The 16,916-nt window shown below is 37.7% G+C and overlaps 1 protein-coding gene across 2 annotated transcripts in view; it reads right to left on the bottom strand.

Annotated features, from left to right (window-relative positions):
- vps35 (VPS35 retromer complex component) overlaps window positions 1-16,916 on the bottom strand; it is a 44,273-nt gene that overhangs the window by 11,737 nt on the left and 15,620 nt on the right. Inside the window, exons 5-13 of one of the 2 annotated variants that reach the window (XM_072279651.1) lie at window positions 16,308-16,490; window positions 14,657-14,870; window positions 11,304-11,387; window positions 10,383-10,492; window positions 9,760-9,856; window positions 5,340-5,488; window positions 4,982-5,189; window positions 3,454-3,609; window positions 2,704-2,826 (exon numbers count right to left, since the gene is read on the bottom strand). In XM_072279651.1, coding sequence (XP_072135752.1) covers window positions 2,704-2,826; window positions 3,454-3,609; window positions 4,982-5,189; window positions 5,340-5,488; window positions 9,760-9,856; window positions 10,383-10,492; window positions 11,304-11,387; window positions 14,657-14,870; window positions 16,308-16,490 — 1,324 coding nt within the window. The remainder of the gene's footprint in view (window positions 1-2,703; window positions 2,827-3,453; window positions 3,610-4,981; window positions 5,190-5,339; window positions 5,489-9,759; window positions 9,857-10,382; window positions 10,493-11,303; window positions 11,388-14,656; window positions 14,871-16,307; window positions 16,491-16,916) is intronic. The other variant, XM_072279652.1, reaches the window with a different exon arrangement.

Below are 16,916 nucleotides of genomic sequence, written 5' to 3'. Positions count from 1 at the left end.
TCAGAGTACGATTTGTCCAGCTCCTGGTAAAGCCTTGCATCTGTTGTTTGCCTTATTTGACTTTAATAACGGTGTATTTTTTGGCATTGTCTGTCTACGTAATGTGAATAGCAGTGGGCATTGTGGGTTAGTGTCGTGTTTTTCAGTTGAAAAGCACGAATTTGACGCTGATTGCGGGATTGGTGCGTGATTCTCGTTGTGCGCTGTGGGTCGGATGCTCAGTTGGTTTGTTTGTTTATACTCTGTGCAGCCCGAGTTGTCTCCGATGCTGTTGACACTGTCACAGTTCACTTCTATAGTATATTTATCAATTGCTGATGCTTGATAGTAGGCACAGAATGCTTGAAACTGACTTTTGAACGCCACGCGTCTGGCCTTGTGAATACGTATTACCATAGGGTACATCCCTCAGCACCATCACTGAATAATTCAGCCCCACAGTAGCACCAGCAAGAAAAAAAATCTCTGGTGCCGCCACTGTTGAAAGGAAGAATAGAACTGTCAAACAATCAATGGAGATATAGGGCAGGAGACAGCCTGTCAAAGGTGGTAAAGAAGCATCATAAAGGAGAGAGACTGAAAACCTAGTTGAATGGTGCCACAACAATCTCTCACTCAACATCAGCAAAACCAGAGAGCTGATTATTGACTACAGGAGGAAGAGATCAAGGTCCATGAGATAGTGCTCATTAGGGGATCAGAGGTAGAGCGATCAATAACTTTAAATCCTTAGGGATTATTAGATCAGAGGATCGGTTCTAGGTCCAGAGGACAAGGGCCATTTCAAAGGCACGGCAGTGCTTCTACTTTTAGAAATTTGTGCAGATTCAGCATTTCATCTGAAACTTTGACAAACTTCTATAGACACAAAATCAAGTATGGAAATACTAATGCCCAAGAATAGAAAAACCTACAAAAGGTGGTGGATACAGCCCAGTCCATCACAGGAAAAGCCCTCTCCACCACAGTCTCTCATCTTTTTATTTCTCCAGTCCTGCAGAAGGGTCTTGGCCCAAAATGTCAACTGCACTCTTTTCCATAGGTGCTGCCTGGCCTGCTGAGTTCCTCCAGCAATTTGTATGTGCTGCATTCTTACAAGAGACAGGGTGGGAAGAGATATGGATAAGATAGCCATGGGAGTCAGTAGGTAGACAGTTTATCTCCAGAGATGGAGACAGAGACTGAGAAAGTGGAGGGAGGTGTCAGAAATGGATCAAGTGAATTTAAATGAATCAGTCGATTCTGAGGGTAGTATATAGTGACATACACAGAGCATACTTTAATAATAAATTTACTTTGACTTTGAATCAGATCATTTAAATGAACTCATCTATCTTTCCTTCTTTCCAAAATCCATCTCTTCCATATTTAAAAGATATCAGAAAGCATCTTGCCCAAACTCAGGGCTTATAAAATTTGGGTAATACAGATAATGATTAACAAACAAATGCAGGGAAAAAAGCAGCCCATTATCAGAATGGCTGAATACAAGAAATACCACATAGACCATTGTAACTAACTGAAATCTATACCAACAACTCAATCTTTCACTTTGATGAAAAACAGCTATGCACGCAATATGATACAGAAAGATAGATAGATAGAAAGGAAGCAACAAGAGGGAAGTGACAGCTGAAAACTGACATAGACCAAACACTGATTGGCAGAAATTCTCTCTACCAATTCCTGCCGTCTCAAAAGCAGCTATCATAATCAAAAACCCAACCCCGCCTGGATGTTTTCTCTTCATCTCCATTCCATCAAGCAGAAGATACACAAGTTGGAAAACTTACACAGCCAGACTCAAGAACACCTCCCATTCCCACCGCTGCAAGACTCACAAATGGGCCTCTTGTACAATAAAGATGTTTGACCTCACTACTTACCTCATCACGCCCCATGCAATTTATTGTGTTACTGCACTTTCTCTGTAACTAACACTACATTCTGCATTGTTATTGTTTTCCCCTTTATACTTGTTTTGAAATCATCTGTATAGATGACATGCAAAACAGCTTTTCACAGTATCTCAGTACCTATGATAATTATAAACTAAGAGAACAAATAAAATAAGAATGGAACAATGGTAAATATTAGAATTTAAACTACCATGTACTCTAGTATGCAAATCACAAAATTAACATGCAAGTCCAATAATCATTGGATAAGGTGACTGGCACATTTGTCTCTACTGCAAGGGATTACAGCACAAAGCAGCAACCTCTTGCTGCAATTATATAGCATAGTGGATAAAAACATTGCTTATTGTGAACAGAGATGGCCTCTTCATCTAAGAAATTTGACTAGAATGGTGTGCAAAAGTGATTGATGCTAGATGCTAAAGTGTTTTAAGTGTACATTTGAAATTGTATTTTCCTCATCAGTACTAAATTGACCTTGTCTATTCAAATCCAATAACTTAGTCATTCACGGCCCTCTTCACTGTTGGATGAAATTTATTTTCCACTTCCGGTAAACTGAGGCTGAAACTCGAATTTCCACGTACATTCACTAACCATTTAGAATTCTGCCCTGAAATTACATTGGGTTAAAATAAATTGAGGAAACAATCTTCCTTTTACGATAAGCATTGGACCAATGGCCTTGGGAAATAAAAATGATCAAGACAGCACACCAAATTACATTCAATTTCTTTGTTCATTCAAAGTAAAGTTTTTAAAGTTTTAGGAGACTCCGCCTTACCACTTTTGAATTCTCTTTATAGCAGAATGCCAACTGATAAGCAGCAAAAACCAATGGTGGTAAAGTAAAGCGAATACGTTGATTTCCACCAGCACCAAAGTGTTTTCTGGCACTGTTTAAAATCTAATTGAAGATCAAATTATAAAAATTAGGATGAAATACATTTAGGCAAAGATGTAAAACAGGTTCTTAATGCCTACAATATATTTTCTGATATCTGATATACAGATAATTCTGGAAATAGAAAATCAACTAAAATCTTTGAATAGAGACTTATATAGTGATTAAGTAGAATTATAACTCCCACTGCCAACTTTAACATCTAAACAGGTAAGTTTAGATTACTGTGCAAGTTTTATATGTTAACTACATATACGTATGGGAAGTTAATGAAATTCTGAGAATCCACTGCTCTAAGAAGTTCAAGTTGGAATTAATGAACTATAAACATGAACTTAAGAAGTGAAAAGAGCATCTTCTGGTCATTGATATCAGGTTAGTTGGTAGTTAATTTTATTCATTTGTAATAGCTAACTTCTAGTCAAGAACAGATAAGGATTTTTAAAACAAATCTCAACTCATAAATAATCACCAGTATTAAACTTCAGAACACACAGTCCACATCAGTCAAAAACAATAGGGAAGCACAAAAAGTAATATGAAGCTTCCTATAAATAAACAGGCATAACTTAGCATCAACCTGTTAATTTTTTTCAACAAGAGAACATTGAAATTGGTAAATTAGCATACCAGATATTGCTGGTCAGGATCCTCAGATTGAAATAAATGGATGAATCTACCAACAAGGCTTTGTTCCTCAGCAAAATCTTCTGGGTCAGGATCTTCTGCTGGCTGATCGGGCTGATCTTGAATCAATGTCGATACCAAGTTCAGAATGGCATCCACCTATTTATAGAGAAAACATGCATAAAAGCAACACATCAAGTTCCTTCCTGGCTATATACCATAAACATTGTGCAAAGTTAATACAGGAAATCCTCTGAACTAAACAGGTGTCCAAGTTGATGAAGTTCATCAACTAAATGTGACCATGGCTTCTCTCTCTATAGATGCTGAATGGGGGCTATTTCCAGTATTTTGTTTTCATTTTTGATTTCCAGCATCCCCAATATTCAACATCAGTCAAAAAAAAATTGATACAGTGATAATATTTCTATTTTATCTTAGAAAGAAAAACATACTTGGCAGAGAATAAATTAACAAAGAAAATATTCATTTGCAATAGATGTGAAAGGATTTAACAAGTATATTGAAGATCAAAAACACAAAAATAACTATATTTTGGCACCAATTCAAAGGCAATTTTGTGCTGTGTTAGCCATATCCCCTTACTTAGCACATTTGAAAAAAAATGTAGATTTTAAATGAGCTATTTAAACCTCTCCCATCTCCACATTTTTGTAAACGTACACACAAGATCAATTTTTTTTGCTTAAACCTCAAAATTAAAGCTAAAACAACCCGTTATCTACTCAGAGTTAAATCCGTTTCACTACAGTAAAGTAGCAGGTATTCTTTGGGTAAAAATCATGAGCAAGCTATAGCAACTGAGATTCTAACTCAAGTACTAAGTTACTCAAGGAAAAAGCAAAAGTAGAGTTTGGTGCATTGTACAGGTTTCATCTTTCTACTGACCCTGTTGGATCTGCAATATATTTGGCTTTTTCCAACAAACTTTACATCACTAATAAAACAAAGTTTGAAACTCTGTTTAGTCCATTAATAATACAGTGCAAAATGCATTACTAAATTTGAAGCAATTTGTAAAATATGAATAGAAGTGTTCAATTTTGCCAAAATTTACGAAATGAATACAACAGTACACAAGTCACACTGATGTCCAAATTGTTTCATTCCAACAGTACCAGACCCACAGTTAATGAAAATATATACAAAGTAAATGGTGTCCATTAGTTTTTCTAAACCAATGCCAAAAAAGAAACCCTTTTCCCTTACCTTTATAGGTCTGGTGGCAGCATAAATTTAACTTGGATTCCAAAAAGAAAAATTAAGCAGCCCTGAAGTATTCCTAACAATACCTTCAAAATATCCTACTTGGCAAAACAAATCTCAGAAATTGACCAAAGATGATATCAAATATTTACACTGGTACAAGGCAGAAAATAATTCCATACTTCATAAAAGCCACGAAGTATTTCAAAACAGTAATCTTAAATTATTTCCCTTTGTTATCACTTTAATTATCCAAGTTAAGATTTTCTTCTCATAAGATAATAAATGCATGAAATGATCTTACCTGTTCCTGACCAACTATTTCTGTATTGTATTCAAGAGCATTGCTCAATATGTAACAGCTCATATTTTTGCGTGATTCATAGTCAAAGTATTCAAACAAAGGATGGAAGTGCTTCAACTTCAGGACAGTAAGTATATTGTTGTAGGTGTCGATGGGAATCTTTAGAAGTCGCGTTAACTCTTTAGAAACTGCACTGCTAGTAGCAATACTATTTGCAGAGGGGAAAGAAACAGGAAATTTGGTAATTCATTCATTTTATGAATCTCAAAATATTCTGTTTGAATGGAAAATAGTTTTCTGACTATAATGTAACAATTAAATTATTAATTACAATTCAAGCACATATAGAAATACATACTGTTCAAGATTAAGTTTGTTGAAAATTTCCACAGTAGTTTCAAGAACCTTATCAACATAGTCCACCCGTTCAGGATAACACTTCATGGCCAAGTTGATAAGAGACACTTGTAATGATACCACATCTTCAGATGGCATATCCTGTCTTGACTAAAACAAACAAAATCATTTGACTAAAACAACTCTTTTCCCTCCAAATAGCTCTAATGACTATTTTTTTAGTCAACTGAAGAATGTCACAGAAAGATCAATATGAAATCTGATGGCAGTTACTTCTATTGTGCAGGTAATATTTAACATTCATAGTACAAACACTGACCACGTTTGCTAATTCTACACCAATTCTAGCGCATCTGAAAACAAATCTTTACATCTTTTAGATATTTATTTGAAGTAGCAAAAGCTAACTTTCTCATTCATGATATAAGGGGATTGCCTGCAGTCAGAGCTAAAAGGAAAGTCACCCATCCTTCAAAAATAACTCGCATAAAGCACAAATATGTTAATGCACTCTACGGGAAAACATTCAACATTTATCTTCAATCTAGTATTAACAAGGTGACGAAGTAAGATCAGAAATAGGTTTTAAATGATACAATAGCAGAGATATGGGGGGAAAAAAGTTGTGCTTAGTCTCCAGAAGCACTTCAGCCATTGGTAACACAAAATAGAGAGCAGAAATAACATCTTCTCAGTGACAGTCAACACAAGTGCACCCCAAGGATGTGGGCCTTGCCCACTGTTCTACTCTCTCTACCCTCACTGTGTGGCTAGGCACAGCCCAAACATAATCTATAAATTTGCTGATGACATAACTGTTGTAGGTTGGCTGCTGCAACAACAGCCTTTCATTCAATGTCAGTAAGACCAAAGTACTGATAGTGGACTTCAGGAAGGGGAAGTCGGGAGAACACACACCAGTCCTTATCGAGAGTTAAGATTATAGAGGGAAAGGCAGAGACTGAAAACAAAAAAATTGATAAAACAAAATGAGACAAACATGCATTTAAAAAATCCCCAATCTGTGTAGATAATTTTGTGACAACCTATTGGCTACCTAACCAAAATCCCCAAGAAATTTCTCAGCCTTCCTTGCTTCAGAGTAGTTAGTGCCAGAATCTTAAATTTCATTCTGTCACCATAATTTAATTCTGGGACGAATTTACACTAAAAACATGCAATATCCTTTATGTAGTAGGTGCCCTAAACAATGTACATTTCTTTAAAAGTAAATTACTAGCATTATGTATGAAGTTAGTACTATTTTTTCCCCCACCACAAATTCTATCAACCTCAGCAAGGTCCTACATCTACATCCTTATTTGCTCTCATGTTCAGTACTATTCCAACTCTAGATTCTGTTCATCAAGAATCTCTTGATATCCAAGCAAATATTCTTGTATAAACACAAGGGATTCTGCAGATGCTGGAAGTACAACATAGTCAAAATGCTGGAGAACTCAAGTCAGGTAACATCAATAGAAGTGTTTCAGGCTGGAAAGGGGAAGACACCAGAAATGAAGGGTGCAGGGAGAGGAGGGAGAACTCTAGAAGGTGATATGTGAAGGACTGCTAAGTGGGAAAAGTAAAGGGCTGGAGAAGTAGTAATCTGAGAGGAGAGGGGGAGTGGGCCATGGGAGAAAGGGAAGAAGGTAGGACACCGGGCAGCATGATAGGCAGGTGAGGAGAAGAGGTAAGAGGCCAGAATGGGGAATAGAAGAGGAAGGAGGAGGGGAAAAAATACTCAAAGGTGAAATCATTGTTCATGACATTAGGTTGAAGTCTACCTAGACATCCATGAGGTATTGCTTCTCCACCCTGAGATTGGCCTCATTGTGGCAGAAAAGGCAGCCATGGACTGACATCAAAATGCCAGAGGCCTCCGCATTCGCGCATTCTCTCTCTATGGTGAGAGAGTTTGCTGATTCTCAAGTCAGGGAACTCAAATAAATGACGTTGCAGATTGTATTAGAAACAGCGAGCTGTTGGCCTCTCCTCTTGCTGTGGCAGGAGCAATATCTCCCTCTGTGAGAGCCTGTTGAGATGTTAGGATGGACAGTAGTTTTTGATGGACTCTAGATCATGGTATTTGGGGATTTTCTATTGCATGGTGGGTGGTGGGGGTGCTGATGCTTTTGCTGGAGTAAGTTTGGGGGGGAGGGGAGGGTTGATGCTTTTGCTGTTGCTTGAGCATGGGAGGAGGGCGAGCTTTGGGGTTCTAACATTTTTCTGTCATCATTCTTTGTGTTTTTTTTCCTGTTTCATGGATGTCTGCAAGGAGTAAAGACCTCAGGTTGTAAACTGTTTACATTCTCTTGATAATAAATGGAACCACTGAAAGGACCTAATGAACTTAAGGGCAGAGTGGAAGCTGGAAGCAAAGTTGATTAAATTGATGAGCTCAGAATGGGTGCGCGAAACAACACCGGTGCAGTGGTTAATGTAGTGCAAGAAGAGTTGGGGGGCTATGACCGAGGAAGGCTTGGAACATGGCCTGCTCCATATAGCCTAAAAAAAAAAGGCAGGCATACCTGGGGCCCAAACAGAGGTCTCTGGTTACACCTTGAGTTTGGAGAAAGTGAGGAGCCAAAGGAGAGATTGGTGAGGGTGAGGACTAATTCTGCCAAATTGAGTAGGTGGGCTGGGGGTGGAAGAACTGGTTGAGTCTGCTAGGTGGAGTAGGGTGGTGTTGAAGGGGAATTGGTTATGCAACGTCAGTTTTCTTTCCTGTCAGGTAGTCACCATTACATTGTCCTGCACCTCAAGTCTTTTAGTCTCCCTGTAGTTCTGAATGAACAGCTTTTCAGTCTGGATTCTCCATACTCAAAGCCAGAGCATAGATCAAAACTAATACCTTGGGTAGTTCACTTTCTGCCCTTCATTCTGAACAACCAAATTATTAGAATGTTTGCAGCCTAGTTTTCAACCACATCATATTTTTCCTGAACAAAAAGAGTGAAAAAATAATTGAGATCACTTTCTGAAAATGAAGGTGGCAGAGCCCAATGACTGGCTTTTTGCTTGCTTTTGAAATTAATGTTTAGTGCTTGCAGATAATGGTTCCAAATTCTTACTTGCAATTTGGTATGCATTCCAAATATCTAAGATGTCGTAACCTTCTGTGATTAAACAAAGGCTAATTATGTTCACTTATTTAATTGGTAAATGAGGTGGTAGCCACAGATGTGCAGCAGATTCATGTTTAAGTACGAACATCCTTAAGTCGTTCCCTCAAGTTTGACGCTTATGAAAATGACACTCCACTGTCAAGCTTTATTTAAGAACTTCTTTTTCTGTCAATTAATTGCCCATTAAACCTGTCACAAAACTATTACCAATGCAAGTACATTTTAACGCTGTGATAAATCTTACTGATGAACTGAACTTTTATGGCAATAGAAGTATGAAATTTCGTATCACATTTCTTTTCCTAAGATGATTTTTAAAATAGCAAATTGTATCTATGTTTTCTCATTTTTTTCCTTTACACCTGTGTTTTTCTTCATTTACTTCACTTTTCATTCTATACACGTTAACACTGAATTTACCCACATTTTCATGCTTCGTCTGTCCTCCCATTTACTTTCCAATCTTTACCTTTAAGTAGGCAATGAGACACCCTATTGATTGCCTTATTTTTGCTGGGCCTAGATTACCAGTTTCCTTCACTGAATGGTTATCATGGTGACCATTAAGTGACCCTGTGGGCAAAACATATTTGTGTTGAAGGATGCAGTGGACTGTCCAGCCAGCTGCAAGCAGCTTTCTAGACTGCTACTGCAAGTACTGACACAGAAGTACATCTTGCTATTATAATTATGGCTAAATCAACTTGCTCATCCTTATAAAGCATTACAGAAGCTTTGGTTCAAATGACTGTCATTCCAGTAATGCATTAATTTACTGAATAGTTTCATTGTGCACACAAAACAAGCCCTGGCAAAAATGGCAAGGTTTTGTCCAAGTTATCAATATTAGTGTATAATAAATAAAGGCATCCGTTAGTCTTGCGAGACCAGGGATCTGCGCCTGGAAAGTCTTCACTCTCCAGGGCGCAGGCCTGGGCAAGGTTGTATGGAAGACCAGCAGTTGCCCATGCTGCAAGTCTCCCCTCTCCACGACACCAATGTTGTCCAAGGGAAGGGCATTAGGACCCATACAGCTTGGCACCGGTGTCGTCACAGAGCAATGTGTCATTAAATGCCTTGCTCAAGGACACAACACGTTCCCTTGGCTGGGGCTCGAACTCACGACCTTCAGGTAGCTAGCCTAATGCCTTAACCACTTGGCCGCGTGCTCACACTATTAGTGTAGTTATTAAGTTTTCAAAATGGCAAAATTAAGTGATGAATTGAAATAAGGATCCTAAGACTAGGAACAGCTCTTCTAATGAAGGATGCAAGTCCAGTCTGCAGCCTTACCTGGATTACTGTAGCTACTTGTTGAGAAAATATATCAAACAACTTTATATCAGCAGGGATTCCAGGACCATCTTCACGATGCGCAAACAATGCCAACCTAAAAATGGCAAGGTAATATTAAAAATTAAGTGAAATAAAGCTTTGGAACTACATTTTTCACAATGCATGGATACTGTTAAAACCTGTTAACATTGCAGTCTAATTTGGCAAAAACAATTGTGATCAGAGGACATGTTAACCAAGACAGCAACTCTCCTGCTCCCTTCCCTTGAGGTGCGGCATGGTATCTTTTACAACCACCGCCAAAGATAACCTATCCGACATTGCATCACTCTCGCAATGCTGCATATTAAATCAGCCTAGATTTGTGTGATTATCTTTGACGTGGAACTTGAACCTGAAATGTATTGACTCAAGACAACTTAGCAACAGCTGACCTGCAGGAACTGCTGGTGCCAACTTCACAAGCAAGTTCCAACATACAACAATGCAAAAAAAGAAAAACCTAGTTTTAAACCATTTGATTTTTTAAAAAATTGCCCTGAAAATGTTCAATGGTATCATTTAATGAAATTGTAATGCAAAGAAACACACTTGGTTTCAATTCACTTAATCAGTCTTACCTGTCAATTAATGCAATGATAATGTTTTTAACATTAACACTTTGGTGGAGCTCTGCACAAGAACGGAGGAATGGATTCAGTGTCTGCAAATGAAACTCATCAGGGAACACCTGTTAAAAAAAATAATGCTCTGCTTGAACATTCAGAAGAGTTGCACTTCATAAAATGTCAACAGTGAAGACTTTATCATTTCAGTAATGAAAGATGTCATACACTGACTGGGAGTCTTAATTCAAAGGATGCTCTTGCAAACAAAAAATACCCTAATCCCTACAGCAGGAATGGCATCTCAAAACATAACTACAATTCAATGGCATTACACTTTGCAGATTCAAAAAGGGGTGCACATCTGAGATCCTGCTCTGACAGCTAGGTGAGGGTTTGGTAACATTTTGATCAGTCCTTTCTTGACTTTTAATTCAATCAACCTGAAATACTTACAACTGTATTCTTCCATTGGTCACTTACTCTTCAACTGCCAGATTCTTTTCACCTTCTTGGTGTCTTACTGATACAGTATTTAACTGACACTCTAGGTCCTTAGTCGCATTACAATTATTCCTACATTTAACACCTTGCTACAAATTATAGCTTCCAGAACTTAACTTTTATCTTAATTCTTTGTATATTGTATTTTAATAATTGTCCTATTTAACAGATTTTCAGAATTTGTTTCTATTTCAGCCTACTGGTTGCATTTGCTCCCAAACCCAGTGACCAGCACAAACTACATGACTAAAGTGCTACATTAAGGAGCAAGGCAGTATTCTACCCCTTTAAACTCTGCTGTCTACCACTATTTTTCAGCACATCTGTAAACTTGAAATGTACAGAAATTGGGGCACTTTAAAATATGGTTCCTGAACTTTTATTAAACAAAGTTCAGTATAATTGGGGAAAAAAAAAGAAAAGAAACTTTACCTGAATAATACATTCCATGAGATATTCCTGAGCCAAACCATCCCTGCAGTTTACAACCTGCTCTAAAATTCCAGTTAACACAATCTAGGGACAATAAATGAAAATTAGATACATAGGTCAATTAGAATATTCTCACCTCAAACACTGAGCTTAATCCAAATAAGCATTCAAAAATCATAACAGCCTGACATTCCAAAGTCCCATGCATTCAGATGTACAGGAAATTTTAAACGGAAACAAATTCCATTTCATCTGAAAGGTCAGATTTAATATTAGTTCCAGTGCTGGAATAACTTCCCTCAGCATCTTTACTACCAAGAAGAAAGACATGTTTAACACATTTACTTATAAAATCTCACAAATGGGAACGTGGCTCCATCATTGCCTATTGAGATGACTGCACTTGAAACTGATCAATGCCACATAAAGAGCTATATAGCGGTTTAGAGAACTAAATTGCAACTATCATGGTAAATTATTTCCTTCTATAATATTTCTAAATAGGAATCAAATTCCAACTTCATTAGGAATTGGGTTCAATGTATTCTCAAAGTTCAAAGTAAATTTATAATCAAAGTAACTCTTTGTCACTATATACAGCAGTTTCATTTTCTTGCAGGCATACTCAATAAATCCATAATAGAATAATAACAATAACAGAATCAATGAAAGATTGCACTAACTGGAGTTCAATCAACGTGAAAAAAAACGCAAAACAAAAATAAAGAAATAATAATAAATAAGCAATAAATATTGGAAACACAAGACGAAGAGTCCTTGAAAGTGAGCCATAGGTCGTGGGAACATTTCAGTGATGGGGCAAGTGAAGTTCAATGAACAGCCAAAAGGGATAACAAGAACCTGATAGTTGAGGGGCAATGACTGTTCCTGAACCCAGTCTTGTGAGTACTGAGGCTGTTGTACTTTCTTTCCAATGGCAGCAGAGAGAAGAGACTATGTCCTAAGTAGTAGGGGTTCGTTGAGGTTGGATGTTGCTTTTCTGCGACAACGCTCCATGTGATGTGCTCAGTGGTAGGGAGATGATGAACTGGACTGTATCCACTACTTTTTGTAAGATTTTCTGTTCAAGGGCATTGGTGTTTCCATACTAGGTTGTGACATATACCGTCCACCACACATCCACAGAAGTTTGTCAAAGTTATAGACGTCACGCTGAATCTTTGCAAACTCCTAAGGAAGTAGAGACACTGCCGTGCTTTCTTCATAATTGCACTTACGAGCCGGACCCAGGACAGGTCCTTTGAAACAAAACCACCAAGGACTTTAAAGATGCTGACCTTTTCCACCTCTAATTTTCCAATGCGGACTGGCTCATAAACCTCTAGTTTCCTCCTCCTGAAGTCAATAAGAGGTTGTTGTTGTGGCACCACTTAGACAAATTTTTCAATTTCCCTCCTATATGCAGATTCATCACCACCTTTGATTCGGCCTATAACAGCAGTGTCATCAGCAAACTTGAATATGCCATAGGAGCTGTGCTTAGCCACACAGTCATAGTGCAAACCAAGCAAAGCAGGGGCTAATCACACAGCCTTGTGGTGTACCTATGCTGATGGAAATTGCGGAGGGATGTTGTTGCCAATCTGAACTGACTGGGGTCTGCAAGTGAGGAAATCGAAGATTCAATTGTACAAGGAGGTATTGAGGCTAAGGTCCTAAAGCTTATTCTAAATTCTATTTGTTATTCTGTCAACATTCCTCAAAATGCTTTCCGCATTTAAACAGTACACAGCATTTACAAGCTTAAAAACACAACCCATGATTACAAACACAATATTTTTATAAAGATAGCACATTCAAAAGAAATATATTCTCACACACTCCGGAACATGCAAAACTGTAAAATCTAAAATATCTGCCTCTTCCACACCTCTGGCAGCACATTCCACATACCTACCACTCTGTTTAAAAAAAACAACCCAGTTCTAGCACCCTGATACTTTCCACCAAACATCTTACAGTTATGCCTCCTCTTACTGTGCTTATGAAAAGTATTCACCCTCCTTGGAAGTTTTCATGTATTATTGTTCTACAACATTGAATCACAGTGGATTTAATTTGGCTTTTTGACACTGATCAACAGAAAAGACTTTCGTGTCAAAGTGAAAACAAACATCTACAAATTGGTCTAAATTTATTGTAAATATTAAACACAAAATAATTGATTGCATAATTACTCACCCTCTTCAAGGCAGTATTTAGTAAATGCACCTTTGGCAGCAATTACAGCCTTCAGTCTGTATGGATAGGTCTATTAGCTTTGCACATCTGAACACTGCAATTTTCCCCCAGTCTTCTTTAGAAAACTGCTCAAGCTCTGTCAGATAGCATGGGGATCGTAAGTGAACAGCCCTTTCAAGTCCAGACACAAATTCTCAATTGGATTGAGGTCTGGACTCTGACTTGGCCACTCCATGGCATTAAATTTGTTGCTTTATAGCCATTCCCGTATACCTTTGGATTTATGCTTGGGGTCATTGTCTTACTGGATAACAAATCTTCTCCCAGTCACATTTCTCCTGTAAACTGCATCAGGTTTCCCCCCACAATTTCCCTGTACTTTGCTGCATTCATTTTACCCTTACCTTCACCGCCTTCTAGGGCCTGCTACAGTGAAGCATCCCCACAGCATGATACAGCCACCACCATGCTTCATGGTATGGATGGTGTGTTTTTAGTGATGTGCTGTGTTTGGCTTATGCCAAATATAGTGTTTAGTCTGATAGCCAAATAGCTCAATTTTGGTTTCATCAGACCATAGAACCTTCTTCCACTTGACTTCAGAGTTTATCACAATGCCCTCCAGCAAACTCTAGCCGAGATTTCACGCAAGTTCCCTGCTTGTCTAAATATCCCTTTAACATTGCTATTATTGCTGTTTCAGTTCTCCTACTGGCATGATCCAACTTGGGAAATGATATGACCAAAAACGTGCTGGAAACACTGTGGAGAATCTGTGGATACAAACAGTCAATGTTTCTGATCTATGACCCCTCAAAACCAATGAAGTGATAGTTTTCTGCAGGAGAGAAATTGGGGAAGGACATTTACAAAGAGAACATCTGTGATGGAATGTGTTGAAATAGCCTGATGGAACTTACTGCTATTAAGCCATTTCAACCAGTCTTTCAGATTTCCTGTATTTTCAGCTCTTTTTAACTTTTCATTTACAGAGAAACTACAAAGGGCTTTGCTTATTGAAAATTCTATTCCAAGTGAAAACCTGGTTATTAGCACTTGTTTATTATTAAATTCTGGTAAATTATCTCTCTCTGACCTAAAGGAGATATCAAGAAAAATGTCAAATTTAACTGCAGGGCCAGAACTCATACCTGTTTGTAGCGCTCCACGTTAACCCCTTCTAGCTGGCTAAGTCGGACTAGATTTGTACCAACAAGAATTCTTAGTTCTTGACGCTCACGTTCCCGTTTTTCTCGGTCTCTGCTATGACCCTGGTGCTGCATTCGGACCCAGAGTTTGTTCATTTCTGCAAAGTTCAGTAGCACAAAGTCCATAGAATCATTGATGTCTCCAGTTACAACTTCTCTGAAATTCAAAAGCACAAAGAAGTTGAAAGCTGTGATATAATTAAATACGATTAAATTTTCAGCCTGCAATTAGTTTTCAAAATGAATTTAAGGATTTAAACATTTCATATTACAGATCAATGAATAAAGTACATTTACAAGCAGTAATAATTTGCAATGATCAAGGATTAGTGTATGAATTCAGTAGAATGGATAAGGGGAGCTAATGGATGTTTGCATTTGGATTGTAGAAGATACTTTGATAAAGTCCTAAATCAACTATGCTGGGATGTGTACCACTGTTGACAAATCTTAAGTTTGGTAGCAATGGTAGGAGACTAAGAATTGGAGGTAACCTACTAATATGGATCTAGAATTGGTTAATCGGACAAAATTAATAGAAATGAAAGGATCTTTCAGGGCCACAGGCTGTTTCTGTTCACACCCCACCATACTAAAAGAAGATCTTACTCTACTGTTATTCTATCTTTTTTAAAAAAAATCAAATGCTTGTTATCATTTATTAAATTTGAAACACTTCCGATCCTCATGCTTATTTTTCTTCCAGCAGCTTTATTCGCTTTTTCCAGCAGAATTAACAGCATGTTTATTTTTTTCCGTAATCCATGGTTGTACCAGTGGTGTATTTTATATCTATGTTGTTTGCAGATAATATTTTTATTATTTAAATGGTAACCTACTCTCAAACCTATGTTTTTTTTAAATCTGCCACCATCCACCTGTCCCTCGTACTTTCAGACTTGCCTATTACAATGGAATCCCTCCATTATTTCCACCTTTACTTTTCAGCAAGTCCCTCCCAAATGCAAAGTAACCTGGAATAGCTTAAAAAGTCTGCTTGAAAGACCTCATCCTTCCACCTATTCAGTGATGCCAATAAGGACTATACACTTTAGGCTTTTTACACTAACTCTCCAGAATTTCTGCAGTCATTCAATGACATCCTTGACCTTGCCACTAGGTAGGAAGTACTTAATATAATGTGTAGAGTTTTAAGTAAAAAAATGTTAACTTTGTTCTTCTCTACATAAACAATCAAGCACATATGAATCATGGTAACGCAGTGTTAGCGCAATGCTATTTAAGCTCGGGACGAGCCAGAGATCAGAGTTCAAATTCAACATTGTTCTGTAAGGTGTCAGTGTACGTCCTCCCCTTGGAATACACGGGATTTCCCTGGGTGCTCTGGTTTCCTGTCACAGACCAAAGTCATACTGGCTGGGTCAATTGGTCATTGTAAATTTTTCTGTGATTAGGTTAGGGTTAATCGGGTTTGTGGGATTGCTGGGGCAGCTAGGCTCGAAAGGCTGGAAAAGCCTACTCCGTACTGTATCACTAATTAAAAAATTCTATTTCCTTTCAAACACAAGATCTAAAAAAGGAATGAGCATTATAATTTTGTAATGAACCACATTTTTAAACAAAAATTACTTACTCTGTCTCTTCCCCTTCATCGGGCAAAATATTTCTGGTACATTGAAGCAAATAGTTCCTCAAGAACAGCCCTCGTAAGGGATGCTGTACTCCACGGCACATTTCTACCAGATCCTTAAGAATATCCTTCCTGGACTGTGAAAATGACTTGATGTAGACAACTCCGACAGTGATGAGCAAATAGCTGAACACATTGCAAAAAGAATAAACACACATTCAGCATGGTTGCAAATCTAATTCGATGCTTTACTTTGAAAATAATGGCCACAAACTATTACACCCAAGTTTTAGAATCATTAGCATGTTAAAAAAGTTCACATTAATTAATTTAATGGCAATAAATTCTAAACACTGATATTAAATACAAGGGCAACATATCAACCAACTTTAAAGCTCCCAGAAACAATTTCATATGCACACCAACGAACTATTTGATAGGAATTCCAACTAGTAAAAGCAGAGGATATTTATCCTGCAGTCCCACTTGAAGAAAATACTTATTTGCTTTTAAAAAAATATGAAAATAGAATACTACTTATAATACACAAGTTCTAAAAACCTTGTAGAAAATTCCTTTTACTATTGACTTGGTAGTAGCTTGGAAGCAAGA

This window comes from Mobula birostris, chromosome 15, assembly GCF_030028105.1.
Source record: "Mobula birostris isolate sMobBir1 chromosome 15, sMobBir1.hap1, whole genome shotgun sequence".
NCBI lineage: Eukaryota > Metazoa > Chordata > Chondrichthyes > Myliobatiformes > Myliobatidae > Mobula > Mobula birostris.
Note: the sequence above shows the minus strand (reverse complement) of the source record. Positions and strands in the feature narration are given on the sequence as shown.